This window comes from Babylonia areolata, chromosome 14, assembly GCF_041734735.1.
Source record: "Babylonia areolata isolate BAREFJ2019XMU chromosome 14, ASM4173473v1, whole genome shotgun sequence".
Classification (NCBI taxonomy): Eukaryota; Metazoa; Mollusca; class Gastropoda; order Neogastropoda; family Buccinidae; genus Babylonia; species Babylonia areolata.
In genome coordinates, this window is record NC_134889.1 from 1,716,044 (window position 1) to 1,744,027 (window position 27,984).

General features: G+C 45.6%; 1 protein-coding gene and 1 long non-coding RNA gene across 5 annotated transcripts in view; both read left to right on the forward strand.

Moving 5' to 3' along the window:
* LOC143289725 (uncharacterized) overlaps positions 1-12,591 on the forward strand; it is a 52,375-nt gene extending 39,784 nt beyond the window's left edge. For 2 of the 4 annotated variants that reach the window (XM_076598803.1, XM_076598804.1), the window contains 5 exons: positions 4,079-4,120; positions 5,074-5,184; positions 6,824-6,894; positions 8,745-8,940; positions 10,352-12,591. In XM_076598803.1, coding sequence (XP_076454918.1) covers positions 4,079-4,120; positions 5,074-5,184; positions 6,824-6,894; positions 8,745-8,940; positions 10,352-11,794 — 1,863 coding nt within the window. In that variant the 3' untranslated portion in view covers positions 11,795-12,591. The remainder of the gene's footprint in view (positions 1-4,078; positions 4,121-5,073; positions 5,185-6,823; positions 6,895-8,744; positions 8,941-10,351) is intronic. The other 2 variants (XM_076598805.1, XM_076598806.1) reach the window with 1 other exon arrangement.
* A 2,290-nt stretch (positions 12,592-14,881) lies between these two features.
* On the forward strand, positions 14,882-20,158 carry LOC143289726 (uncharacterized). The gene is made up of 3 exons (XR_013056268.1): positions 14,882-18,912; positions 19,276-19,461; positions 19,494-20,158. It is a non-coding gene; the product is annotated as an uncharacterized LOC143289726 (long non-coding RNA).
* The last annotated feature ends 7,826 nt before the right edge of the window (positions 20,159-27,984 follow it).

Consider the following 27,984-nt stretch of genomic DNA (forward strand, 5'->3'; position numbering starts at 1 on the left):
ACACAGATGTGTCCTCTTCCAAACATGCCTTGTGGTACATCAGTGACACAGTGTTTTTCTGATGTGTCCTCTTCCAAACATGCCTAGCTGTACATCAGTGACACAGTGTTTTTCTGATGTGTCCTCTTCCAAACATGCCTAGCTGTACATCAGTGACACAGTGTTTTTCTGATGTGTCCTCTTCCAAACATGCCTAGTGGTACATCAATAACACAATGTTTTTCTGATGTGTCCTCTTCCAAACATGCCTAGCTGTACATCAGTGACACAATGTTTTTCTGATGTGTCCTCTTCCAAACATGCCTTGTGGTACATCAATGACACAATGTTTTTTCTGATGTGTCCTCTTCCAAACATGCCTAGCTGTACATCAATGAAACAATGTTTTTCTGATGTTTCCTCTTCCAAACATGCCTAGCTGTACATCAGTGACACAATGTTTTTCTGATGTGTCCTCTTCCAAACATGCCTAGTGGTACATCAGTGACACAATGTTTTTCTGATGTTTCCTCTTCCAAACATGCCTAGCTGTACATCAGTGACACAATGTTTTTCTGATGTGTCCTCTTCCAAACATGCCTAGCTGTACATCAATGACACAATGTTTTTCTGATGTGTCCTCTTCCAAACATGCCTAGTGGTACATCAATGACACAATGTTTTTCTGATGTGTCCTCTTCCAAACATGCCTAGCTGTACATCAATGACACAATGTTTTTCTGATGTGTCCTCTTCCAAACATGCCTAGTGGTACATCAGTGACACAATGTTTTTCTGATGTGTCCTCTTCCAAACATGCCTAGTGGTACATCAATGACACAATGTTTTTCTGATGTGTCCTCTTCCAAACATGCCTAGTGGTACATCAATGACACAATGTTTTTCTGATGTGTCCTCTTCCAAACATGCCTAGTGGTACATCATTGACACAGTGTTTTTCTGATGTGTCCTCTTCCAAACATGCCTAGCTGTACATCAGTGACACAATGTTTTTCTGATGTTTCCTCTTCCAAACATGCCTAGCTGTACATCAGTGACACAATGTTTTTCTGATTTGTACTCTTCCAAACATGCCTTGTGGTACATCAATGACACAATGTTTTTTTCTGATGTGTCCTCTTCCAAACATGCCTAGTGGTACATCATTGACACAATGTTTTTCTGGTGTGTCCTCTTCCAAACATGTCTAGTTGTACGCCATGGACATAATGGTTTTCTGATATGTCCTCTCCCAAACATGCCTTAGGTACATCAGTGACACAGTGTTTTTCTGATGTGTCCTCTCCCAAACACTGCACAGTAGTACACACTAGCACATTGCTTTTCCACTGTTCCCTTTCCCAAACATGCAGCCAAAGTTCCAGCATGTACATTTATGTGTGGACAGAAAAAAAAAAGGCTATGGTAAATGAAGTTGTATATGACTTAATGCTGCTGTAAAAAGACAAGAAAAATTGAATGGCTTCATGCTAAATGAATTCTGCTGGGGAGAAGAGTTGTTATCAAGGCAAAAGAGATATGTTGTAACGTTGGGACAGAGTTCTGTAAAGAGATATGTTGTAACGTTGGGACAAAGTTCTGTAAAGAGATAAGTATTTAAGTTTCAATAGAGTCCTGTAAAGCGGTATGTTGTGTAGTTTGGACTGACTCCTGTAACGAGATATGTTGTTATGTTTGGACAGAGTTCAATGAAAAGATATATTGTTTGGTTTGGACAGTCCTCATGTAGGCATTGTAAAGACTTATTGAATGGGATTGATATCTCTCTTGATGTACACCTTTAAACTCCAAAAAGTTTTTCTTATATCTTTGAACAAAACTGACTTTTGTCATATGATTTATTTCTGTTGCTACTTTTTTTTTTTTAACTAAACAGATTTTGTCATATGTTTCTGTTGATTCATATCTTTAAATCTGTCTTATATTTCTGTTGATATATACCATTAAATGAAAATGATGTTAGTCACATAATTGTGCTGAAAAATATATCTTAAACCAGAACAGTTTCAGTCATCTGTTTCTGTTGATAGGTGTATCTTTAAACCAAAAGAGTTTTAGTTGTATATTTATGTTGATATGTACATATCTTTAATCCAAAAGAGTTATGTTGATATATTCATATCTTTGAACCAAAACAAATTTTGTCATACATTTCTGTTGATACAAATGGTGAAATGAATCTTTTGGACATTTTTCTTCTCTTGATAAAGAATTTTAAGCTGAATATAATTTATTGACACCTTTTGATAGATATGAGTAAATTATTATTATTTTTTTTAAGCTGCAGCTTGGCTTTTACTCACTCTTATCAAATTATGTATTTGGAATAAGAAAGTGCAGTCGAGTTTTAAAATTTTGTTTTATAAAGGTTAAAAGCTTTTCATAAAGTAGCTGTTGTATTTTAGGTAGTTGTTGGTTGAGTATAATGTGCTCTTATTGATTTAGTTACTTAAAGTAAAGGTATAGTTTGCAATAGTGTGGGTTAGATACATATGGTTTGAAACAGGTATTGCAACTAAAATATCGTTTTAAACTATTGCTATTGTTTGTATATAATACTTTCACTTGCTATTTAGGTGTACATATGATATTTTGATTAAAGTTGTTTGAATAAATGTTGTTTTATTTGGTAAATCTCATTTAAGCATGTATTTAGAAGAGTAACAATAGTTTATTTTTTTTAATACATTTATTGATGAAGGAATTTAGAACAAAGGGGTGCAGTTGATTTACTGTTTGTTTCTGGTAGATTGAAGACATTCAGGATGTGTTGACAGTGCACTCAGCCAGACAGGGCCAGCTGGTTGAGTCATGAGCATAACAAATCCTTCCTTGTCTTTTGGAGATGGATAGTTATGTGATATAGTTGGACGCACAGTGTTCTGCCAGATAGATAGATATATAGCATTCCACCAGATAGATGTGTAACATTCCACCAGATAGATGTATGACATTCCACCAGGTAGATGTATAACATTCCACCAGGTAGATGTATGACATTCCACCAGATAGATGTATAACATTCCACCAGGTAGATGTATAACATTCCACCAGGTAGATGTATAACATTCCACCAGATAGATGTATAACATTCCACCAGGTAGATGTATAACATTCCATCAGGTAGATGTTCCACCAGATAGATGTATGACATTCCACCAGATAGATGTATAACATTCCACCAGATAGATGTATAACATTCCACCAGATAGATGTAACATTCCACCAGGTAGATGTATGACATTCCACCAGATAGATGTATGACATTCCACCAGATAGATGTAACATTCCACCAGATAGATGTATGACATTCCACCAGGTAGAAGTAAAACATTCCACCAGGTAGATGTATGACATTCCACCAGATAGATGTATGACATTCCACCAGATAGATGTATGACATTCCACCAGATAGATGTATGACATTCCACCAGATAGATGTATAACATTCCACCAGGTAGATGTATGACATTCCACCAGATAGATGTATGACATTCCACCAGATAGATGTATGACATTCCACCAGATAGATGTATGACATTCCACCAGATAGATGTATAACATTCCACCAGATAGATGTATGACATTCCACCAGGTAGATGTATGACATTCCACCAGGTAGATGTATGACATTCCACCAGATAGATGTATAACATTCCACCAGATAGATGTATGACATTCCACCAGATAGATGTATGACATTCCACCAGATAGATAGATGTATGACATTCCACCAGATAGATGTATGACATTCCACCAGGTAGATGTATGACATTCCACCAGGTAGATGTATGACATTCCACCAGGTAGATGTATGACATTCCACCAGATAGATGTAACATTCCACCAGGTAGATGTATGACATTCCACCAGGTAGATGTATGACATTCCACCAGGTAGATGTATGACATTCTACCAGGTAGATGTATAACATTCCACCGGGTATATACATAAAATTCCACCAGGTAGATATATAACATGCCACCAGGTAGATGCATGACATTGTACCCTTCAGCAGGATGTGATAGTTGTCGACCAGTCCACCCTGCTGACAGCCACTCCTGTTTGTGGGTTTCAGGTGAAGCTCCAAGGCAAGAAAGTCATGTCCAAGGTGAAGGAGGTAGGTGAGAAATGTGGTGCCGGGTGTCTGTCAAACGAGGCTGCAGCAGTACCCTGCTGTTCTCCGCTAGGGGGTCCGGCAGGGAGGGGGATTAGGTGGGGGTGTGGCCCTGTTTCTGTCTGTTGTTGTATCCTTGGGAAAGTCACTTTACTCTGATTTTCCTCGCTCCATCCAGGCGTGAACGGGTAGCTGGCTTCTGTTGGGGAAGGTTAAAAACAGTGGAAGGAGGTTTTTCCCATCTCCCAGGTCAACATACGTGCAGACCTGCTAGTGCCTGAACCCCCTCTGTGTGTATACGCAAGCATAAGATCAAATACGCACGTTAAAGGTCCTGTAATCCATGTCAGCCTTCGATGGGTTACGGAAACAAGAACATACCCAGCATGCACACTCCTGAAAATGGAGTGTGGATGCCTACATGGCAGGGTAAAAATGGTCATACACATAAAAGCCCACTCGTGTCCATTCGAGTGAACGTGGGAGTTGCAGCCCACGAAGGTAGAAGAAGAAGAAGAAGAAAAATATAAACCAAGAGCCAGATGCAGGTGTATAGCTAATATTTCAGTCATTATTGAGCACATGCTTATATATTTCTTATACAGTTATAGAATGCATATATGCATTTTAGTTCAAAGGAAAAGATATATATATATATATCACATTTAATATGATAATAAGTATGTTGAAAATATGTGTGTTTGTGCAGTTAAAGGTTTGTTGCCTGGTTAGTGTATTTCCCAGGGTAGACTGAGAAGTGCTGATCAACAAGCTGGGTTTGTGTGCAGGAGAGGCATCCCTTTTTTTCATCATTTTTTTTTTTTTTAACACATGGATCAGTCTACAAGCTTTGGCACCTTGAAGAAACTGCTCTGTGTGTTGTATGATGTATAATATGTGTAGATTTAACATGAACGTGAAGTACACATGTTGTGTGTGTGTGTGTGTGTGTGTAGATCAACGAGAACAAGATGAGCAGTCGCAAGGTGAGCGGGGGAATCGTGCACTCTCGCGGCGACAGACAGCGCCCCTCCACCATCCCCGCCTCTCCCCTAACCTCCAGAAGGGTCAGTGGTCACTGCTTGTGAGGGTCAGAGGTCACTGCTTGTGAGGGTCAGAGGTCACTGCTTGTGAGGGTCAGAGGTCATGATATGTGGGGCTCAAAGGTCATGATATGTGGGGATCGGAGGTCACTGCAGTGGGAAGCGGATCACAGCATGTGGGGGTTGGAGGTCACTGCATTTCGGGTCAGAGGTCACTGCATTTCGGGTCAGAGGTCACTGCAGTCAGGGTCAGAGGTCTGTGCAGGATGGGGTCAAAGGGTGTCACTGCTAGCAGTAGTCTCCTGGTCTCGCATTGCTTTTGGCATACGTGTGTGTGTTTACACGCATTGCAAGTCTGTGTAATATCAGAGTGTTTCTGTTGTGTGTGTGTGTGTGTGTGTGATAAACTATAACAAATTCATTTTCTCCGTGTCAGTATGAAGTTTCCCCGGTCAGTATGAAGTGTTGGTGAGTATGAAGTGTAGAGTGTTCTTGGTCAGTATGAAGTGTTGGTGAGTATGAAGTGTAGAGTGTTCTTGGTCAGTATGAAGTGTAGAGTGTTCTTGGTCAGTATGAAGTGTAGAGTGTTCTTGGTCAGTATGAAGTGTCCCTGGTCTTTATACAGTGTCCCTGGTCTTTATACAGTGTCCCTGGTCAGTATGAAGTGTCCCTGGTCTTTATACAGTGTCCCTGGTATGAAGTGTTGGTCAGTATGAAGTGTTGCTGGTCAGTATGAAGTGTTGTTGGTCAGCATGAAGTGTTGGTCAGTATGAAGTGTCCTTGGTCAGTATGAAGTGTTGCTGGTCAGTATGAAGTGTTGGTCAGTATGAAGTGATGAAGTGTACCTGGTCAGTATGAAATGTTGGTCAATATGAAGTGTTGGTCAGTGTGTGACAGTGTCAGTGTGCGAATGTTATAAACATTGTTGTAATGTGTGCAGTATGGCAGTTTGTGAATGTTATGAATATTGTTGTGATGTGTGCAGAATGTCCGTGTGTGAATTTATTACTATGTTTGTGATGTGTGCTGTATGTCAGTGTGTGAATTTATAAATATTGTTGTGATGTGTGCTGTATGTCAGTATGCGAATTTATAAATATTGTTGTGATGTGTGCTGTATGTCAGTATGCGAATTTATAAATATTGTTGTGATGTGTGCTGTATGTCAGTATGTGAATTTATAAATATTGTTGTGATGTGTGCAGTATGTTATGAATATTTTTGTGATGTGTGCAGTATGTCGATGTGTGAATTTATAAATATTTTTGTGATGTGTGCTGTATGTCAGTATGTGAATTTATAAATATTGTTGTGATGTGTGTCAGTATGTGGATGCTATAAACTTTGGTGTGGAGATGTGTGTGACAGTGTGCGTATGTTATAAACATTGCTGTGATGTGTGTGCAGTATGTCAGTGTGTGAATGCTATAAACTTTGGTGTGGAGATGTGTTGTGACAGCATGTGTATGTTATAAACGTTGGTGTGGAGGTGTGTGTGGTGTGTGGCAGTGTATAAATGTCGCCGTGTGTTCACTGTGGCAGCCTCCTCGCCCTCCGCCTCCATCTCAGTCGTCCCACAGCGTGTGTATGTTATAAACGTTGGTGTGGAGGTGTGTGTGGTGTGTGGCAGTGTATAAATGTCGCCGTGTGTTCACTGTGGCAGCCTCCTCGCCCTCCGCCTCCATCTCAGTCGTCCCAGCGCCCTCACACTGCATACCCTGGTCACACAGACAGGTCAGTCAGTGTCGCCTTCCTCTGTGTGTGTGGGTGGGGTGGTAGGTGTGTGTGTGTGTGTGTGTGTGTGTGTGTGTGTGTGTGCATGCATGCGAGTGTGCGTATGTGTGTTGTCAAAGTAGATTTCTTGGTGTGAAATGTAAGCTGCATTGTCACAGTGCAGTGCCAGTCCGTCTGTTTTTGTTTTGTTTTTTTGTTTGTTTTTGTTTTTATTTTCTGCCAGCAAGTGTGTTCTTTTTTTTTTTTTTTTTTACTAACAAAGTGGCTTTTTCCTCTGGATTTTGCCAGGAGCAACCCCATTGTTGCTGTGGATTTTTTCATGTGCGTTGTGATTGTAAACTTAATATGTGTGTAAATTTGTGTGTGAGAGAGAGGAGAGAGAGAGAGCCATGCCATGCACATAGTGTGTGTATGTACACAGCATCCCTTTAGCAATACACACACTGTGGTACATGTAGTGTATCAGGTCAGGGGTATAGCCCTTGCTACTGGTACCATGTAACCCAGTACTACCTGCTGCATGTGAAGTCTCCCAATGACGGACCAGGCAGAGGAGGAAACCTTTCCCAATGGCTGTGAAGGTGGAAGAGGATGACCAAAGGGCAGTGGGAGCTCTTATCCTTGGCTGGAAGTCCCCCTAGGAGACGGAGCTCAGAAGAAAAAACCTGCACCTGCCGAGGCCGTCCTGCACGTGGCAGTATCTGCACTTGTGGGACTGTGAGCGTCAGTAGGCGAGAGAGTGGGGAAGGGACTGCACCTGTGCTGGTCGGGCAACAGACAGCAGGATCCTGAAGATGCTCTTGTATGGCCAGCTGAAGGAAGGTCACTGCGAACTTGGAAGACCCTGCAAGCGCTTCAAGGACACCTTGAAGACAAACCTCAAAGCCTGTGACACAGACATCGCTTCCTGGGAAACTGATGCCCTTGACCGCTCTCACTGGAGGATGCTGTGCTCTAGTGGCATAAAGACGAAGAAAACGCTGGCCATTAAGAAGCGTGAGCGAAGGAAGCAGGGCTCAACTTATGGAGACATTTTCCCTTGCAGCACCTGTGGAAAGTGCTGCGCATCCAGAATCGGCCTCTTCTCCCATATGAGGACACACACCGACAGATAAGCCTGCCTGCCTGCCTACTCATCCGTTGGTCCGACAGGAGACTCCAACGGTACATGTAGTGTATATATACACAGCATCCCTTTAGCTGTGTTATGTGTATATACACACAGTGTGGTACATGTAGTGTGTATGTACACAGCATCCCTTTAGCTGTGTTATGTGTATATACACATGGATGGTACATGTAGTGTATATACACACAGCATCCCATCAGCCATGCTATCTGTACACAGTGTGGTACATGTGTATATACACACAGCATCCCATCAGCCATACTATCTGTACACAGTGTGGTACATGTGGTGTATATACACACAGCATCCCATCAGCCATGCTATCTGTACACAGTGTGGTACATGTGGTGTATATACACACAGCATCCCATCAGCCATACTATCTGTACACACGGCGTGGCACATGTAGTGTATATACACACAGCATCCCATCAGCCATGCTATCTGTACACACGGCGTGGCACATGTAGTGTATATACACACAGCATCCCATCAGCCGTGCTATCTGTACACACGGCGTGGCACATGTAGTGTATATACACAGAGCATCCCATCAGCCATGCTCTCTGTACACACGGCGTGGCACATGTAGTGTATATACACACAGCATCCCATCAGCCATGCTCTCTGTACACACGGCGTGGCACATGTAGTGTATATACACACAGCATCCCATCAGCCATGCTCTCTGTACACACGGCGTGCTGCACGCTGCCCACAGGGCTCCGGGCTACAGGAGCCAGCTGAGTGTGGAGGAGGAGGGGCCTGGCAGCCATGACGACAGCCACCTGCGACTGAGCTACCACAGCATTGACGTCAGCCTGATGACTGACACCGACATCCAGAACGCCATGATGAGATCTGCCAGCGCTGAGCAGCTCCCCAGACCTGACCACCACCGCTCTGCCTCTCCACAGGTGGGGGTGGGGTGGAGGGGAGTGGGGGCGTGGAGGGGGTGGGGGGGGGGGATGGGTGTGTGTGTGGATGTGTGCGGGTGTGTATTAGGGGGTGGTGTGTATGTGGTTGCGTGGGTGTGTGTTTTTGTGTGTGGGTGAGAGGGTGGATGTTGGTGTGTGTGTGTGTGTGTGTGTGCGTGTGTGTTGATGTAGGTGTGTGTTTAGATGTGGGCGTAGCTGCGGGATTGTGTGAGTGCGTTAGCATATGTGTGTGTGTGTGTGTGTGTGTGTGCATTGGTGGGTGGGTGAAGGGTCGTGGGGCGTGTGTGTGTGTGTGTGTACTAGCTAAATGTGTTTGTGTTTTTGCCAGCCCTGTGTATGTGTGTGCACATAGACACGTGCCTATGAGCTCGTGCATGTGTGTTTGTGTTGTCCTGAAAAAAGGGTGACACAGCACTGCGGTGGCGCATTCTCACCAGGGAGAGCAACCCCAAAAATTTCCCCATTAACTCACTCAGTACGGACACAGACCCCTCGGATGTCCAGTGGGTGTCTGAATGACCCAACCTTTAGCTTCCGTCGTCAGAATTGTGGTATTCTTTGTCAACATTCACCTCTTCAGTATAAGACCCTTCCGCTTGCAATATTTTGATGATGGTAACTGGGATGAAACTCTGTTAACGTCGTCTCTTTCGCTGTTCGTATGGAGAGAGTTAAGAAATCAGTTGTGACAAAATGAAACTACAATAAAACAGTGAAAATAACTACAGTATAACAGTAACAGTAACTACAACACAACAGTAACAGTAACCACGGTACAAAAAACTATATAAAAAAAAACCCAGCTACAGTTCAGTTCAGTTACTCAAGGAGGCGTCACTGCGTTTGGACAAGTCCATATACGACAGCGTCAATAGCTGTAACAAACAGCAACAGTAACTGAAATGGGTGTGTGTGTTTGAGGGAGGGGGGAGGAAGGGGGCTATGCAAAATTAAAAAAATCCCTTGCAATTAATGAATAATATAGCTTCTGTGAAGTGATTTTCAGTCTTTATGTATACTCCTTGAAGTAGTTTCTACCATATATTGCTTCACTAGTTTTTGATAAAACTGATTGTCTTGTTGAGATTTTGATTATGTATTTTTTGCGACTTTGATCACTTTAATGTAGAATTTGATTACAGCATTTTCTTTTCTTCAAAAATATAACCTTCATTGGAAGGGGGAAAACAGAAACCACAAAAACCCACTGAAATAAAACAGGGGCAATACTGAAACACAACACAATACAAACCAATATTAAACAACACACAATACAAAACAGTACAATGGAATACAACATACACACACAAAAAAACCACACAAACCCCCCCAAAAAAAACAACATCCATGCAATACAGCCAGTGTTGACGTCTGTGTGTGTGGCTGACAGAGTGCCAGTGAGGGGGACGTGTCCTCCACCCCATCCAGCGAGGCGCTGTCCCCGTCAGACGACAACCTTTCCGAGATCCCCTACCTGGACATGGCCTCCACCTTCACCTCCTCCCCCCAGGTGTCCGCCCCCCCACCCCCCACCAGCTCCAGCGAGGAGGAGCTCACACGCCCCCCGCCCTTACCCGCCAAGGACAATGCTGCCGCCTCCGATCGACGCATCCCTGCGGATCGTCTCATCGCCCCACCGGGCCCCACCCCCATCCCCCCTCCCAGGACGGCACGGAAGTCGGCCGAGTCTCGATCCACGGGCTCCTCACCTCAACTGGCACGGCCGCCGGGCCCCAAGCCGACCAGGCGGAGCTCTGTGGAGAAAGGGGTGGTGGGTCCCGGCCTGAGCGGCGGTCCACAGGTGGTGGTGTCCGGACCCCCACCGGTGGAGAAGCCGCTGATCCAGTTCGAGTCCAGCGAGAGTGAGGCGGATGGTGTGGAACAGTTCGACCCCCTGCACAGCAAAGCGGTGGGGAAGGAGGGAGGGGGGGAGAAGGGGGGCGACGAGTCCCCCCCACCCCCGGCCAGCAGCCTGACCCGCAACAAGAGCTCTCGCAATTCCCTCATGCGCACCGCCGCTTTCCGCAGGGCCCCCAAAGAGGCACCGGTGCGTGCGGGTTACCGTGACGACGTGGTGCCGGACGAGGAGAGGGGGTCGCAGGAGTTGCTGGCCGACCTGTTTGACCCTCTGGCCGGCCAGTCCTCGGCCGCCCCGTCGCCCGGCAACAGGAAGAGCGAACCCCAGTGGTCGAGGCAGGCAGGGGGCGGGGTGGAGAGGGGCGCGGGGGGGTCGTTGATGCAGGACTGGACCCTGGACCACCTGGCCCACGGGGGGGGCGGCCTCTCCCCCGCTGCCACCACCGGCTCTCTGCCCAGGGCTGCCTCCACCGGCGCCAGCTTCCCCAGGGCAGCCCCCTCCTCCTCTGCAGGGTTCTCCCGGGTTCCCTCAGGGGGCTCCCTCACCTGCCCCGCCACCGCCATGCCCCCTTTCCCCCACCGCCCTGTGTCGCCCATGACCTCGCTGACCTCCAACCCCCTGTACGTGGCCCCGGCGGTCAGCATGCAGTCCAACCCCCTGTACCGGCCGGCCTCGGGCAGTGGGGCTCTGCTGCAGTCCAACCCCCTTTATCAGCTGGCGTCCAGCCCCCAGCCCTCCCCCCCTGCCCCCACCCCTGTTGGCACCACCACCACCACCACCACCCCCTTCAAGCCCTGGTCGTCGCCCGGCTCTCATGCCTCTCAGCGTCTCACCCCGACAGGGCCCCAGAGGGGAGGAGGTGGTGGTGGGCTGGGGCCCAGGGGATCCGTTCCGCAGTCGTCGGTGGTGGGGAAGGTGAACAGCCCCGCCCCCACCAAGCCCCCCCCGCCCCGGGCCTGGGAGACGTTTGACTGACTATATGGCCAGCTAGCTGTGTTGGCCCTCATGGTCCTCTTCTTTCAGGGGCTGGTCTTCCTGTGCAATGGGCTGTCTTGAGTCTTTCCCTGTCCCTCTCCACCTTCCCTTCCCAGTCACCGCGGGGCGTGTGCTCACACCGCCCTCACTCAGTCGTTTCCCCTGCTGTGGAGCAGAGAGCAAAGGACTAGCCGCTCTGCCCTCACAGTCACTGGGTTGGAGGTGGACGGACACAGTGTGTGGGTGAAGTGGGGTCGGGGGGATGGTGTTTGGTGTGCCTGTGAGCGGTGTTGAGGTGTGATCTGCTGAGGAGTGGATGAGTTGCTAGCTGTCTAGGGGCCACAGTGCCCCTGCCTGTGTTATGGTCGCTGGCGTCGGACTGGAGGGGTCGTCGTTTTCAGCATGTAGACAAGTTAGACAACCCACTTCTCTTCCACCTGGTGAGAAAAGTTAGACGACCCATTATTCTACCACCTGGTGAGGGCAGAGTAGTGCCTGCTTCATACTGAGGAACTACCTGCAGAAGCTGAATCTGATCAATTATTGTTGCTTTTATTGTTGCTAGATGAAGAACAAACCCATGCGTTGTCTTTGTTGTTTTCCCCCCCGTCTGACAGAGGCTAGAGACTGGGCAAGGGATCAACTCTGCTGGGGGGGGGGGGGGGGGGGGGGGGTGGCATCAACTCTGCTGGGGGTGTGTGGCATGTTCTGTACTGTGCAAGTGTGTAGCCTGAACACTACCGTGGTAGCATGTGGCATAATGTCCACTGTGGTAAAATATGGCATGAACGGTGATCTGGGACTGGGGGAAGAAAGGGGTTGTGGGGGGGGGTGACAACTGTTTGCACCAGCTGAAAAGGGCGTGTTGCCATGGTAATATTGTTACCTTTTTTTTTTTAAGTGGTTGGCAGACACACACACAAAACACACACACACACATTGTCCTCACCAGGCCTCTTGACTGTGAATGTTGTATTATTATTATTGTTATTTTTATCATTTCTGTAGTGCTTGACTACAGAACACCATGCGCTTCAGAATGACACAAAGAAGAAGAAAAGTAAAAGATATGGGTACAAAGACAGACATGAAACTACAGCAACTCCATCACAAGCACAAGGGTACTCACACACACTCCATCTACACGCACACACGCACACACACACACACGCACACACACACACGTGTGCACACACACACACATGGAATGCAAGTGACTAGATGGTTGAGGAGTTGTTGTTTTGAGGGAGGTGGGGTGACTAGATGGCTGAGGAGTTGTTGTTTTGAGGGAGGTGGGGTGACTAGATGGCTGAGGAGTGTTGTTTTGAGGGAGGTGGGGTGACTAGATGGCTGAGGAGTGTTGTTTTGAGGGAGGTGGGGTGACTAGATGGCTGAGGAGTGTTCTTGTTTTGAAGGAGGTGGGGTGACTAGATGGCTGAGTTGTTTTGAGGGAGGTGGGGTGACTAGATGGCTGAGGAGTGTTGTTTTGAGGGAGGTGGGGTGACTAGATGGCTGAGGAGTGTTGTTGTTTTGAGGGAGGTGGGGTGACTAGATGGCTGAGGAGTGTTGTTGTTTTGAGGGAGGTGGGGTGACTAGATGGCTGAGGATTGTTGTTGTTTTGAGGGAGGTGGGGTGACTAGATGGCTGAATATTGTTGTTGTTTTGAGGGAGGTGGGGTGACTAGATGGCTGAGGATTGTTGTTGTTTTGAGGGAGGTGGGGTGACTAGATGGCTGAATATTGTTGTTGTTTTGAGGGAGGTGGGGTGACTAGATGGTTGAGGAGTGTTGTTTTGAGGGAGGTGGGGTGACTAGATGGCTGAAGATTGTTGTTGTTTTGAGGGAGGTGGGGTGACTAGATGGCTGAAGAGTGTTGTTTTGAGGGAGGTGGGGTGACTAGATGGCTGAGTTGTTTTGAGGGAGGTGGGGTGACTAGATGGCTGAGGAGTGTTGTTTTGACGGAGGTGGGGTAACTAGATGGCTGAGTTGTTGTTTTGAGGGAGGTGGGGTGACTAGATGGCTGAGGAGTGTTGTTTTGAGGGAGGTGGGGTGACTAGATGGCTGAGTTGTTTTGAGGGAGGTGGGGTGACTAGATGGTTGAGGAGTTGTTGTTTTGAGGGAGGTGGGGTGACTAGATGGCTGAGTTGTTTTGAGGGAGGTGGGGTGACTAGATGGCTGAGGAGTGTTGTTTTGAGGGAGGTGGGGTGACTAGATGGCTGAGTTGTTGTTTTGAGGGAGGTGGGGTGACTAGATGGCTGAGGAGTGTTGTTTTGAGGGAGGTGGGGTGACTAGATGGCTGAGGAGTTGTTGTTTTGAGGGAGGTGGGGTGACTAGATGGCTGAGGAGTTGTTGTTTTGAGGGAGGTGGGGTGACTAGATGGCTGAGGAGTTGTTGTTTTGAGGTAGGTGGGGTGACTAGATGGCTGAGTTGTTGTTTTGAGGGAGGTGGGGTGACTAGATGGTTGAGGAGTTGTTGTTTTGAGGGAGGTGGGGTGACTAGATGGCTGAGGAGTTCTTGTTTTGAGGGAGGTGGGGTGACTAGATGGCTGAGGAGTGTTGTTGTTTTGAGGGAGGTGGGGTGACTAGATGGCTGAGGAGTTGTTGTTTTGAGGGAGGTGGGGTGACTAGATGGCTGAGGAGTTGTTGTTTTGAGGTAGGTGGGGTGACTAGATGGCTGAGTTGTTGTTTTGAGGTACTAGGTAGGTGGGGTGACTAGATGGCTGAGTTGTTGTTTTGAGGGAGGTGGGGTGACTAGATGGTTGAAGAGTTGTTGTTTTGAGGGAGGTGGGGTGTCTAGATGGCTGAGTTGTTTTGAGGGAGGTGGGGTGACTAGATGGCTGAGTTGTTGTTTTGAGGGAGGTGGGGTGACTAGATGGCTGAGTTGTTGTTTTGAGGGAGGTGGGGTGACTAGATGGCTGAGTTGTTGTTTTGAGGGAGGTGGGGTGACTAGATGGCCGAGTTGTTTTGAGGGAGGTGGGGTGACTAGATGGTTGAAGAGTTGTTGTTTTGAGGGAGGTGGGGTGACTAGATGGCTGAGTTGTTGTTTTGAGGGAGGTGGGGTGACTAGATGGTTGAGGAGTTGTTGTTTTGAGGGAGGTGGGGTGACTAGATGGTTGAGGAGTGTTGTTTTGAGGGAGGTGGGGTGACTAGATGGTTGAAGAGTTGTTGTTTTGAGGGAGGTGGGGTGACTAGATGGCTGAGTTGTTGTTTTGAGGGAGGTGGGGTGACTAGATGGCCGAGTTGTTTTGAGGGAGGTGGGGTGACTAGATGGCTGAGTTGTTGTTTTGAGGGAGGTGGGGTGACTAGATGGCCGAGTTGTTTTGAGGGAGGTGGGGTGACTAGATGGTTGAAGAGTTGTTGTTTTGAGGGAGGGGGGGTGACTAGATGGCTGAAGAGTGTTGTTTTGAGGGAGGTGGGGTGACTAATTGGCTGAAGGGAAGGACCAGTGCTTTGTACAGACAGTGGAATCTGCTGGTTCACTTTGTCAAACGGGTTGGTATCGGTAGCTGTTCCGTTTCTTGTCTTGTTTCAGTGTTTTTTGTTTTTGTTTTTATCTTGGAACATTTCCTGGTGATTGTTGGTATGAACAGAATTGAGTTGTCAGCCTTTTGTGAATCACTTGAATGAGTTAATCTTCTACTCAATCTTTTTTTTTCGACTCAATCTTATATTTATCTTGAAGTTGCAATTCATCATTGTCAAACGACTTACATGACATCAGTTTGCACACAACTGCCGGTTTCTGCAGGCCTCCGTGACGTCTGTAGAACTACACATCCTTGACGTGATGCCCAGTCCTCAACGAGACATGGTAACCCAGGGATGTGATTTGCTGTTCAGTCAGTTTGTTTCATTTGATGTCATTGTTGCACACACACCTCAGGCGGGTTCTGCAGGCCTCACCAGCTTGCTGGGTGTGTGCAGGGCTAAAGCGTCCGCTCTTTTGTTTTTTTTATCGTTTGAAGTTATCACAGCTGATGCTGTGTCATTGCACTGTCTTTCTCAAGGCCTGACTAAGCGCGTTGGGTTACGCTGCTGGTCAGGCATCTGCTTGGCAGATGTGGTGTAGCATATATGGATTTGTCCGAACGCAGTGACGCCTACTTGAGCTACTGATACTGATACTGATACTGATGCGGTGTGGGGTATGCTGACCATTCTGCATGGTTCACACCTTGAAACTGAAGTGAGGGCTGTGAACAGTGCCCAGTCCTCATCAACTCCTTGCCCAACAGTGATGAGAGAGTTTCAGTTTGTGAGAGAGAGGACAGAAAGAGAATCATCCCCATGCTTGATGAGACGGCTGACTTTGGGTCACTGTGAGAGATGTGGACATTGCACTGTCTTTTTGACTTCTGGGCGACAGAACTCTATGGCAGTGTGTGTGTGTGTGTGTGTGTGTGTGTGTGTGTGTGCACACATGCATGCATGTGCGTATGTGTGTGTTTGTGTGTGTGAGTTTGTGATTGTAAACCAAGCACTTTCTTTGGGTTTTTTCTTTTGCTTTTTGTGTGTGTCTGCATGGCATTGTTCTAATTTTACTATTTCCTGTGTCAGTGAGGGCTAATGTCATAGGTGCTGCACTAATGGCAATTGTACACACACATACACACATACCCCCGCACCCCACACAAACCTACACACACACACACACCCTCCTGCACCACCCACACACAAACCTACACACACACACACACACACACACACATACCCAAGCCTACACACATGTCCACACACTCACACCCACCCAGCCACACACACACACACACACATACCCAAGCCTACACACATGTCCACACACACCCACCCACCCAGCCACAATCACACACACACACACACACACACACACACATGCAGGTCACTGGATGTGGATGTGTGCCTGTTTCTACTCCTTTGTTCAACACAGTGGTGAAGTTCTCCTGTGTGTTCCTTCAGAATGATTCCTGTTGGTGACTGACTTCATTGTCCAACCTCTCAGATCGCCCTCCTTCCGTTTTTAACTTCAGAAATGACTTGGTTTTATATGAGCGAATTTATATGTGGAGAAGGAAGAAGAAATGTTATTAATGTCTTATTTGGAAGAATCCGTGAAGGGACAGAGTTTTGGCTTTGAAAATGATGCGGACCATTTCTTTTCTTCACAATTCCTTGGCAGTTTTGGTTGTCGGTTTGAACATTTGGTCATACGCTTGCTTGTATCATGCCTGTATTGTTGGAGAATGACCGTCACATGTAAAGAGGGACAGAGCGAGAATGGTGGTGGAATGAATGTTTTTGGGGAGAAAAAGAAGTGGACCTGATGATGGTGGGGTGGGGTGGGGGTCATTTTTAAAATGTTTTTATGGAGTCGTTATGATTGGTAAGGGCAGACAGACTAGAGACTGAAATAAGGCTTTGGGGGGTGCAGTGTGGAAAAGTGGCCCAAATTTATTGCAGAGAAATCTGTTTATGAAAAGGAATACAATGCCATGTACTTTAAACTATGGACTGAGATTAGGTAGTTGGGAATTACTATGAAAAAACACCATGGACTGATGAAAAAATACAGTATGGATAGAGTTTGGAAAAAAAAACCCCACCATGGACTGATGAAACAAGACAGTGGGGATATAGTGTGGGAAAAAACACCATGGACTGATGAAACAAGACAGGGATATAGTGTGGGAAAAAACCCACCATGGACTGATGAAACAAGACAGTGAGGATATGTGGGAAAAAACACCATGGATTGATGAAACAAGACAGGGATATAGTGTGGGAAAAAACCCACCATGGACTGATGAAACAAGACAGTGAGGATATGTGGGAAAAAACACCATGGATTGATGAAACAAGACAGTGGGGATATAGTGTGGGAAAAAAACACCATGGACTGATGAAACAAGACAGTGGGGATATAGTGTGGGAAAAAAACACCATGGACTGATGAAACAAGACAGTGGGGATATAGTGTGGGAAAAAAACACCATGGACTGATGAAACAAGACAGGGATATAGTGTGGGGAAAAAACACCATGGACTGATGAAACAAGACAGTGGGGATATAGTGTTGGAAAAAACACCATGGACTGATGAAACAAGACAGGGATATAGTGTTGGAAAAAACACCATGGACTGATGAAACAAGACAGGGATATAGTGTGGGGAAAAAAACACCATGGACTGATGAAACAAGACAGGGATATAGTGTGGGAAAAAACACCGTGGACTGATGAAACAAGACAGTGGGGATATAGTGTGGGAAAAAAACACCATGGACTGATGAAACAAGACAGTGGGGATATAGTGTTGGAAAAAACACCATGGACTGATGAAACAAGACAGGGATATAGTGTGGGAAAAAACACCATGGACTGATGAAACAAGACAGTGGGGATATAGTGTTGGAAAAAACACCATGGACTGATGAAACAAGACAGTGGGGATATAGTGTGGGAAAAAAACACCATGGACTGATGAAACAAGACAGTGGGGATATAGTGTTGGAAAAAACACCATGGACTGATGAAACAAGACAGTGGGGATATGATATGGGAATATAGTATGGAAATACAGCTTGAATATCACACAGAGATAATTATCTGTTGTGACGAAAAGTAAAACAAGGCAATGCCAGAAAAGAAGAAGAAAAAAAGAAGAAGATTAAAACAAGACTGTGGAATACATCGTACAGTATGGAAAGAGGGACATTGACTGGATGGGAATACTCTGTGTATTACTCAGGATTTCTGGCCTTTCCCGCATGTGGCAATGTGCATGGTGCTTGGAAGTTAGTGCGTGTATGTGCTGTTTCCGCAGTGTGTTACAACATGATCATGTGGCGATTTTGTTTTATCACTTTGTGCATGCTGAGGCATATATATGTGATTTGTACATGCATGCGTATGCATACAAGGGTGTATGTCATGGTAAGAAGGCATTTTATGCAAAGGTCTGCAACTGTGTGTGACAGGTGTGTGATTGAACATGATTAAGGTGTGACAGTGTGTGACCGAATAGCATTGAGGTGTGACAGGTGTGATTGAACAAGATTGAAGTGTGACAGGTGTGTGACTGAACAGGATTGAGGTGTGACAGGTGTGATTGAACATGATTGAGGTGTGTGACTGAATAGCATGGAGGTGTGACAGGTGTGATTGAACATGATTAAGGTGTGACAGGTGTATGACCAAATAGCATGGAGGTGTGACAGGTGTGATTGAACATGATTGAGGTGTGACAGGTGTGTGACTGAACAGGATTGAGGTGTGACAGGTGTGTGACTGAACAGGATTGAGGTGTGACAGGTGTGTGACTGAACAGGATTGAGGTGTGACAGGTGTGTGACTAAACAGCGTTGAGGTGTGACAGGTGTGATTGAACATGATTAAGGTGTGACCGAATATCATGGAGGTGTGACAGGTGTGTGACTGAATAGCATTGAGGTGTGACAGGTGTAATTGAACATGATTAAGGTGTGACAGGTGTGATTGAACATGATTAAGGTGTGACAGGTGTGTGACTGAATAGCATGGAGGTGTGACAGGTGTGATTGAACATGATTAAGGTGTGACAGGTGTATGACTGAATAGCATGGAGGTGTGACAGGTGTGATTGAACATGATTAAGGTGTGACAGGTGTATGACCAAATAGCATGGAGGTGTGACAGATGTGACTGAACAGGATTGAGGTGTGACAGGTGTGTGACTGAACAGGATTGAGGTGTGACAGGTGTGTGACTGAACAGCGTTGAGGTGACTGAATAGGATTGAGGTGTGACAGGTGTGTGACTGAACAGCGTTGAGGTGTGACAGGTGTGTGACTGAACAGCGTTGAGGTGTGACAGGTGTGTGAGTGAACAGCATTGAGGTGTGACAGGTGTGTGACTGAACAGCGTTGAGGTGTGACAGGTGTGTGAGTGAACAGCATTGAGGTGTGACAGGTGTGTGACTGAACAGCGTTGAGGTGTGACATGTGTGATTGAACAGGATTGAGGTGTGACAGGTGTGTGACTGAACAGCATTGAGGTGTGACAGGTGTGTGACTGAACAGAGTTGAGGTGTGACAGGTGTGTGAGTGAACAGATTTCCAGCCAAAAAGATTTTTATGTCTGCAGATATCTAGCCGTGTCCCGCAGTCTTGTCATGCAGTTACTATGTGCATGTGGGTAAAGCCATTTTGAGATTATCTTCCAGATGTTCCATTTTAACAAATTAAATTATTGGAGATATTAGTGGGCATAGCTTCAGATGTAACATTATCCATATTGGTCTATCTTGTCACAGTCTCTTAATTTATTGTTATGCGATATGATTTGTTGTAGATACTAGATACATGAGTGTAGATCCACACAAGACTGTTAATATGAATAAACCAACATTGTGATAGTTCATATGTGTTTTCCTGTCTTCTTTTCCCAGCCCTACCTGTTATGAGGCATGGTGAGCACCAGAGTGTGTGTGGTGAGTGATGAGTGGTGAGCACCAGAATGAGTGTAGTGAGTGATGAGGATTGGTGTGCACCAGAGTGTGTGGTGAGTGATGAGGAGTGGTGAGCACCAGAGTGTGTGTGGTGAGTGATGAGTGGTGAGCACCAGAGTGTGTGTGGTGAGTGATGAGGATTGGTGAGCACCAGAGTGTGTGTGGTGAGTGGTGAGCACCACAGTGTGTAGTGAGTGATGAGGCGTGGTGAGCACCACAGTGTGTAGTGAGTGATGAGGCGTGGTGAGCACCACAGTGTGTAGTGAGTGATGAGGCGTGGTGAGCACCACAGTGTGTGGTGAGTGATGAGCACCAGAGTGTGTAGTGAGTGATGAGGCGTGGTGAGCACCAGAGTGTGTGTGGTGAGTGATGAGTGGTGAGCACCAGAGTGTGTGGCGAATGATGAGGATTGGTGAGCACCAGAGTGTGTGGTGAGTGATGAGGGTGGTGAATGAATAGGGTGCTGGATGATGAGGGTGGTGAGGGCAGTGCGTCTGTGATGAGGGTGGTGAGGGCTGAGTGTGATGAGGGTGGTGAGTGATGAGGGTGGTGAAGGTAGTGTGTGGTGAGGGTGGTGAGGGCAGAGTGTGATGAGGGTGGTGAGGGCAGTGTGTCTGCCTTCATCCGTCATTGCAGATCTTGGGGAAAGTAAGAGTCTCCTCTTCCACCTGCTCCGCCGTTGAGGTCTTCGTACTATTCAGTCCACAGCTGGAAACCGACCCTGGGAGCACAGGGGGCTAGAGGTTTAAACCCGCCTCCTACTCGCGTGATGAACCCGTCTTAGGACACATGGAGCTTTTTTTTTTAGGGGTGACGGTGCCACGCGTCACTCCACACCGTCCTGGTAGGAACACCGCCAATTGGTCTGGGACTGCTTATTCGTCTAGACAAAGATCTAGCTTATTCCCAGCTAGGGGCCGTCCCTCCATCCGCCACCTGAAGACCCACTGATCTGGGGATGGTCGCCCCACTATCGGATTGGAGACAGCCTAGCCTCAGGATGATAAAACGATGTCGGTGTTGAAGTTGACTGTGGTTCAAACAACTCGATCTGACTGACAAAGGTGGGCCATGGCTTTCGTGGATGGATCAGTTTCATTGCCATCAAAATCAATGACAGAGCGGCTGAATTCATATTTCCTGGAACAAACTTTATTTATTTATTTATTTTTTATCATGGATACACTTTATTGGTGGCAAAACCTCTTTTTATATCAATTTGTTAAGTTTTGTTGCTGTCGCGATTACGAAAAGTTTTGCCTCTGAAACTTCTGTCTGCTGGGTGTCAAACTATTGGTTGAGGATCTTCCAAGATCTGAGGGCTACCGCGTTGGTATTTTTGCCCTCAGCTTGAAATCAAAATATCGGCCTCTATGTGTTCAGAAGGTTTGTCTTTTTTAATGTGCTTTGTAGCGTACGCATCAACTCAGTCCCCACAAAACTCCTGCATTTTGGATACAAGATCAGACAACTTGGCTTGTTCATTATTCACCTCCAAATGTTGACCTGTTTTGAAGAAAGTGTCCTACTGGCCAGTTAAAGATTCTTACAGGTGGGGGGGACACTTTGGGTTTTTTGCGTCGGTAAATCAAGCAGGAATTTTCCGGTGTTCTGAAGCTGGCACTGTGGGCATCATGGTACACAGCATCCCATGCAAAATGTTCCTCCCGACCGAATTCTGTCTGATACTGTTTTTGCCTCATTGTTAGCTTGATCGTTGCAGACACCTAGAATAGCTGCCTCAAATCCTTCCTGTGTCTTTTTTTTTGGGGGGGGGGGTATTTTTCTCCGATTATGGACATTAGCAGGGATGCCACAAAACAGACAGTGGATCCGTGGATAATAGGTAGGCTGAAACTCGTCTGGATGGCCATCTGTACAGGCGTTGTGTTTCGTCCCTGGATATATCCTAAACGTTTTCGCACTTGTTTAGCCAAGCCGGCATTTTGTACATAATCTCTGTCCTGCACTCTTTAAAATGTCACCACACCGTGCGCTGTACCAACTGACAGTCTTAGATCCAGTCTCACCTAATTTCACTGTTGGCTGACAATTGTCATGGAATTCTTAGCACATGATGCGCTTTGCCGCTCTTTCACCTACAGCACACAGAGTATAGAACATCTTATTGCCCTTTTATTTGTTCAATAAAGAAAGGTGATACTGACCTAATAATGTGTTATTATATCTATCATTCACACACACACACACACACACACACACACACACACACACACAGATGCATACATGCATTCATTAGCCAGAATAATAATAACTGTTTTAAAAGTTTGCAAGGAAAAATAATCATCTTTTATCACATTTCCAAATTCACGCTGATAAAGAAAACGAACCCAGAACACAAACAACGAATGTTAGAAGTGAAAAATGATTAAAGCATTCCTACTTACTTTAACAATTTCATCATAATCATCTTTTTGACATATCAAAATACACTTACCGGCATAAATATGGCATATTGCATTTATGTAAAAGAATGAAAACATTTAAGAAAGCACGTTACTCTTACCTCCTGTCCAGTTTTCTTCTTCGTGAGATCCGACGATTCTGTGGGATTTTGACTTTTTGAATCGGCCATAGTTTTCAGGCTTGTCCCTCTTCTCAGTGCAGTCAGTGTATGTCAGTCGGTATATCGCGGCAAGCCCAATGCCAAGATAAGAGCTGCGCTTTTCTGGGTAGCGGACGCCGACGTGTACATGCCGTGTCAGCACCTCATTTTCTCGACTTCAGCTGGCGCGCTTGCCACGAGTTGTATGGCGTACCATATATATATATATATATATATATATATATATATATATATATATATATATATATATATATATCTTTGTACATATGTGTGTGGAGATATGGGCATATGTGTGTGCGCTTGTACAAGTAAGTGTTCATCTGTGTGTGTGTGTGTGTGTGTGCCGTGGAAGCTGTGATACGTAGACTAGAAATGAGTGTGTGGAGGAGGGGGGTAGAGGAGGTGCAGGGTAATGTGTGTGGTGTGTGTGTGTGTGTGTGTTGGAGCTCATGTACGTTTATATGTATTTGACTGTGCTTTCATATCTGTGAAACTGCGTGTTCGGTGCATATCTGTTATGCATGTGTGGGTGTATATGTGAATGTGTGTCTTAATGTTTTACATCTATTTGCTTTTTTTTTTTTTTTTTTTTTACATTATAGTTATTATTTATTTATTTATTTGTGTAAGCTTATCTATCATTGATTCACCTTTTTTTTCTTTTCTTTTTTTTTTTCCTCAAGGCCTGACTAAGCGCGTTGGGTTACGCTGCTGGTCAGGCATCTGCTTGGCAGATGTGGTGTAGCGTATATGGATTTGTCCGAACGCAGTGACGCCTCCTTGAGCTACTGAAACTGAAACTGAAACTGGCGTACCAGAGTGGTCAGTATTTTAGCAAATCACAAGGCTCGAAACTTAATTTGTTAATTATAACCACATGTCAAACTTTTGTGCGTCCTATGGTATTGTTCTTGTAAAAGATGACTTTATTCTAACTTATTAGGAGAGAAAAGTATATATTGCAGCGATTTCCATTGGAAAATTAGTTTCGGTAGACCTTACAGTTTCACAAAATGCTCTTCTCACAGAACCCGGCACTGTCCAGTACAGGGGGTCAGTAGGTGGGTGTGACGAAAGTTGCAGCAGGGAGGTGGGCGCTGTCCAATTAAATAGCTCGTTACACACACCACTGGTGGGGGGCAGGAAGGGGGGAGGGGGAGGAAGGGGGCTGAGGATGAAAGGGGAGACATCCCAGAAGATATCACCTTCCTTATCAGGTAACGTTAACTGCTCCATACTCAGTGGCCAACGGAGGGGGTGGAAGGGGAGGGTGGGGGGGGGGGGGGGGGAGAGGGGCTCAGGATGAATTGGGTGACATCCCAGAGATATCACCTTCCTTGAATCCGGTCTTGAAATAATTTTGCAAGGAAAAAAATGCAGCAGTCAGTATTTTTGCTTCAGTCCACTCTAAAAAATCAGGAGGAACAACATATCCAAAAAGGAGAAAAAGGGAGAGTGAATTAAAATCAAATAACAGATCATTCGTTTCGCCGAGACATGCATTTTAGTCCGCACGGAGAACCATACTAATACTTCGGCATACACAAGGCAGCGCGCTGACCCCGAGGTCACAGCAAGAATTCCACGCCGCTCCCAGGAAATGATGAGATAAACAAGTGATGGCGGACGCTGAGTCGTCGACTGCTGCAGCTTATTCTAGCGGCGAATAAAATGGTAATCTTTTATCGTCTGGTGTGCAGATACAACACAAGTGTTTTCATGGACTTATCTTTGATACATGTCATGTGTAACTGGAAAACATAACTCTAAAAAACAATATAGATTAAAGCTGGCGAGCAAAGCGCAGGCAGTGTACAATTTTTTTTGTTTTTTGTATGGAATGTTTTTTTCGTCAAAAAGTGATATTGCACTCTGTGTGTGTGTGTGTGTGTGTGTGTGTGTGTATTTCAGTTACTCGGGGAAACACTGGGGATGTGTCTGTAGTTATCACAAGATGATTGTGGGTAAGTATGTAAAAAAGTCATAAAGTCATAATTATCCTTTAAAAAAAAAGAGAAAAACGCGAAAAGAGCAGTTTGTGTGAAAATTTTCTTATATGGTAAGTGTACACTTAAGTGTACACTAAACGAGATGACTGGTAGAAAAAGTGTTGATTTTCCCAATCTCCTTCTTTTCTGACACGTGGGACGTTGCTGTATCTTATGTAGAAACCCGTTACATGATGGCGACGACACAGTGCAGACTATTGTCAGAAGAAGCTGTGAAAGGACTTCAGAAAGCATGTAACGAGAAGAGGGGAAAATTACCCATTTCATCTTGGACTTGTATTTAACTCTCTCCATACGAACGGCGAAAGAGACGACGTTAACAGCGTTTCATCCCAATTACCATCATCAAAATATTGCAAGCGGAACGCTCTTATACTGAAGAGGTGAATGTTGACAAAGAATACCACAGTTCTGACGACGGAAGCTAAAGGTTGGGTCATTCAGACACCCACTGGACATCCGAGGGGTCTGTGTAGAGGAGAAGAGAGGACTGGCCGTACTGAGTGAGTTAAAAAAAAAAGGGCCATAATCGTGCCCCAGCAAAGGCTGTCATCACACACATAACACACAGCAGCAAGGGTGTGAAGCTGCTACGCGGGGCCCATGCCATATCCTTTTGAACTGACCGCTAAACTGTTTCACAGTTTATTGATTATCATATATGTTCTTTCAAATTCTGCAAGCATATGACGCTAATTAAAAACAATGTATATCAAAACCTTTCCAATGAATGATTACTCGACCATGTTTTATTGACCGCAGTCCTGTTCTAAAACATAGAGCATGTTACATCATCAGTTACATCGAAATTGTACACATATGGCACGTTTTCCCAATCAACACGCTAGATTAAGTTAAATTCTGCTGATTTATAACGATACCTATCCAACGACTGGTTACTTGGCCATGTTTACACTGAGCGCAGCTCTACTGTAGAAATAGAGCATTTGTGACGTCATTTCATCAAAACTATAAACAAACTAACAATTCAATCGATCACCATTTTCCACCACGTTTTTATTACAACATGCACTATCCAAAACCAACATAAAACCAACTGTTGCAATTTTTCCCTAACTTGCCTTATTTATTTAACTTTCGTTCCACAACCGGACTACTTATTGGGTAGCTTTAAATGCTGCGCACTCAGTGGCCAAGGGAGGGGGGGGGGAGAGGGTAGGTGGAGGGCGGGGGTGGCAGGGAGTTACGGCGTGTCAGAGGAAGGAGTGCAGCGTAGTGTTTGGTAACCGTGACGAAGAGAGGGGGGAAGGGGGAGAAGAGGGAGGGACTGAGGAGGCGTCCACCAGTAAGCAGTGTGTGCTGTGAAATCTCCACCACAGCTTAACTCACTCAGTACGGCCAGTCCTCTCTTCTCCTCTACACAGACCCCTCGGATGTCCAGTGGGTGTCTCAATGACCCAACCTTAGCTTCCGTCGTCAGAATTGTGGTATTCTTTGTCAACATTCACGTCTTCAGTATAAGAGCCTTCCGCTTGCAATATTTTGATGATGGTAATTGGGGTGAAACGCTGTTAACGTCGTCTCTTTCGCCGTTCGTATGGAGAGAGTTAATAGATCATGGGTCAAAACGCACTTTATCAAAAGTGTCCCTAAGCGAACACAAAAATTAACTCTTCTAAAACCCTCATCACTAAATCCTCCTGATCAGTTAGAGAGCACTGGATATTCTTCCACTAACAACAATACTTATATATAACAAGGCTCTATTTTTGAGTGAAAATGTTGTCTGGTTTTGCTCGCCTTTCGCATCCAAACCGATTTGTAATAAATACTCACCGTCATGTCCACACTATTTCTGTGCCGCTTCCAAGGATTGAGCTATTCGAAACCAATCTTTCTTACTTAGGGTGCTGCTTGTGGGATGAAATGTTATCATGTGTTAAAGTGAACACATATAAAAGCATCACTTTATTAAAAAACAAACAAACCAAAAAACCAACCCAAAACAAACACATGGCGTGCATATCTCAAGAAAAATTTGTAAATGTGGTTTACGTTATTATGGAAATGTAATCCATAATTTTATTGTGTTTATAATTATCTCTCTCCCCATCTGTTTCCATGTTTAGTTTGTCAGGCTGCCTGTTTCTCAGCCCTTCTTCCTTCTTATATTTTCCCCTTCATTCACTCTTCTTTTCTCTCCCCTCCATTACAGTATCATATGCATACAATATATAAATTAATATATATATATATATATAATCTTCGTACTATACACAGGCCTTTAAGCTTATCAATGTATACGGTAATGTGATATGCATGCTTCACTTATTTCGTAGTTTTTAATTTGCTATCGTGAATGATTTGCTTTTTGTGCATTTTTGCCTAATCCCTTTCCCCTCCATCTTAAAATAATATCGTTCTCTGCCTGTCTCCGACACTGCTGCTCAGCCGAACACAAAATCCTGCTCCTTTACTGCTGAGCAGCGTCCGAGGTCAAGGAAGCCAATTTACCGCCGGCTGAACACGCGTACAGCGATAGCCGCATACAGAGCATTGCTTGTTTATCAGCCGTGTTTATTTATCATATCATTGCCCAACTTCCTGGGTTGACGAACGTTCGCTGGGTCAACTGAGTGCCAGCACTCAGTAAACACCCGTGCTGACTTTGTGGTGGATGTTAACTTTTTGGGTTTGTCACTAAATGGAAGTCGCGTACTTTTAGGATTAGGTGTACTGCTCATTAGCATCCACTGATGTATAGCGGTGAGTGAATGCACGTGTGTGTGTGTGTGTGTGTGTGTGTGTGTGTGTGTGTGTGCGTGCGTGCGCGCACGCGCGTGCGTGTGTGTGTGTACATTATTTTAATTCTATCAGAAAGTAAATGTACATTCGTTCAACTCTCTCAAACCAAATTCTCAGTGACATGAGTGCAGCAGACACTTCAAGTTCAGGTTGTTTTCCAGCAGTGGCTGAGGTGTGAGTGCCGTCTCACATTCCCTCCGTCACTGCCCCGTCAGCAGTCTGTGCTGATAAAACCTTCATGTGGGCCAAGCATCCTGTACCTCCCGCCATGCTGACGCCACGTGACCCCAGACACACTGCATTTCGTTCGTACGAAGGCTGCCATTGGCTAGATGTGAACATAATTATCTACCAGTCAGGATGAAGTATCC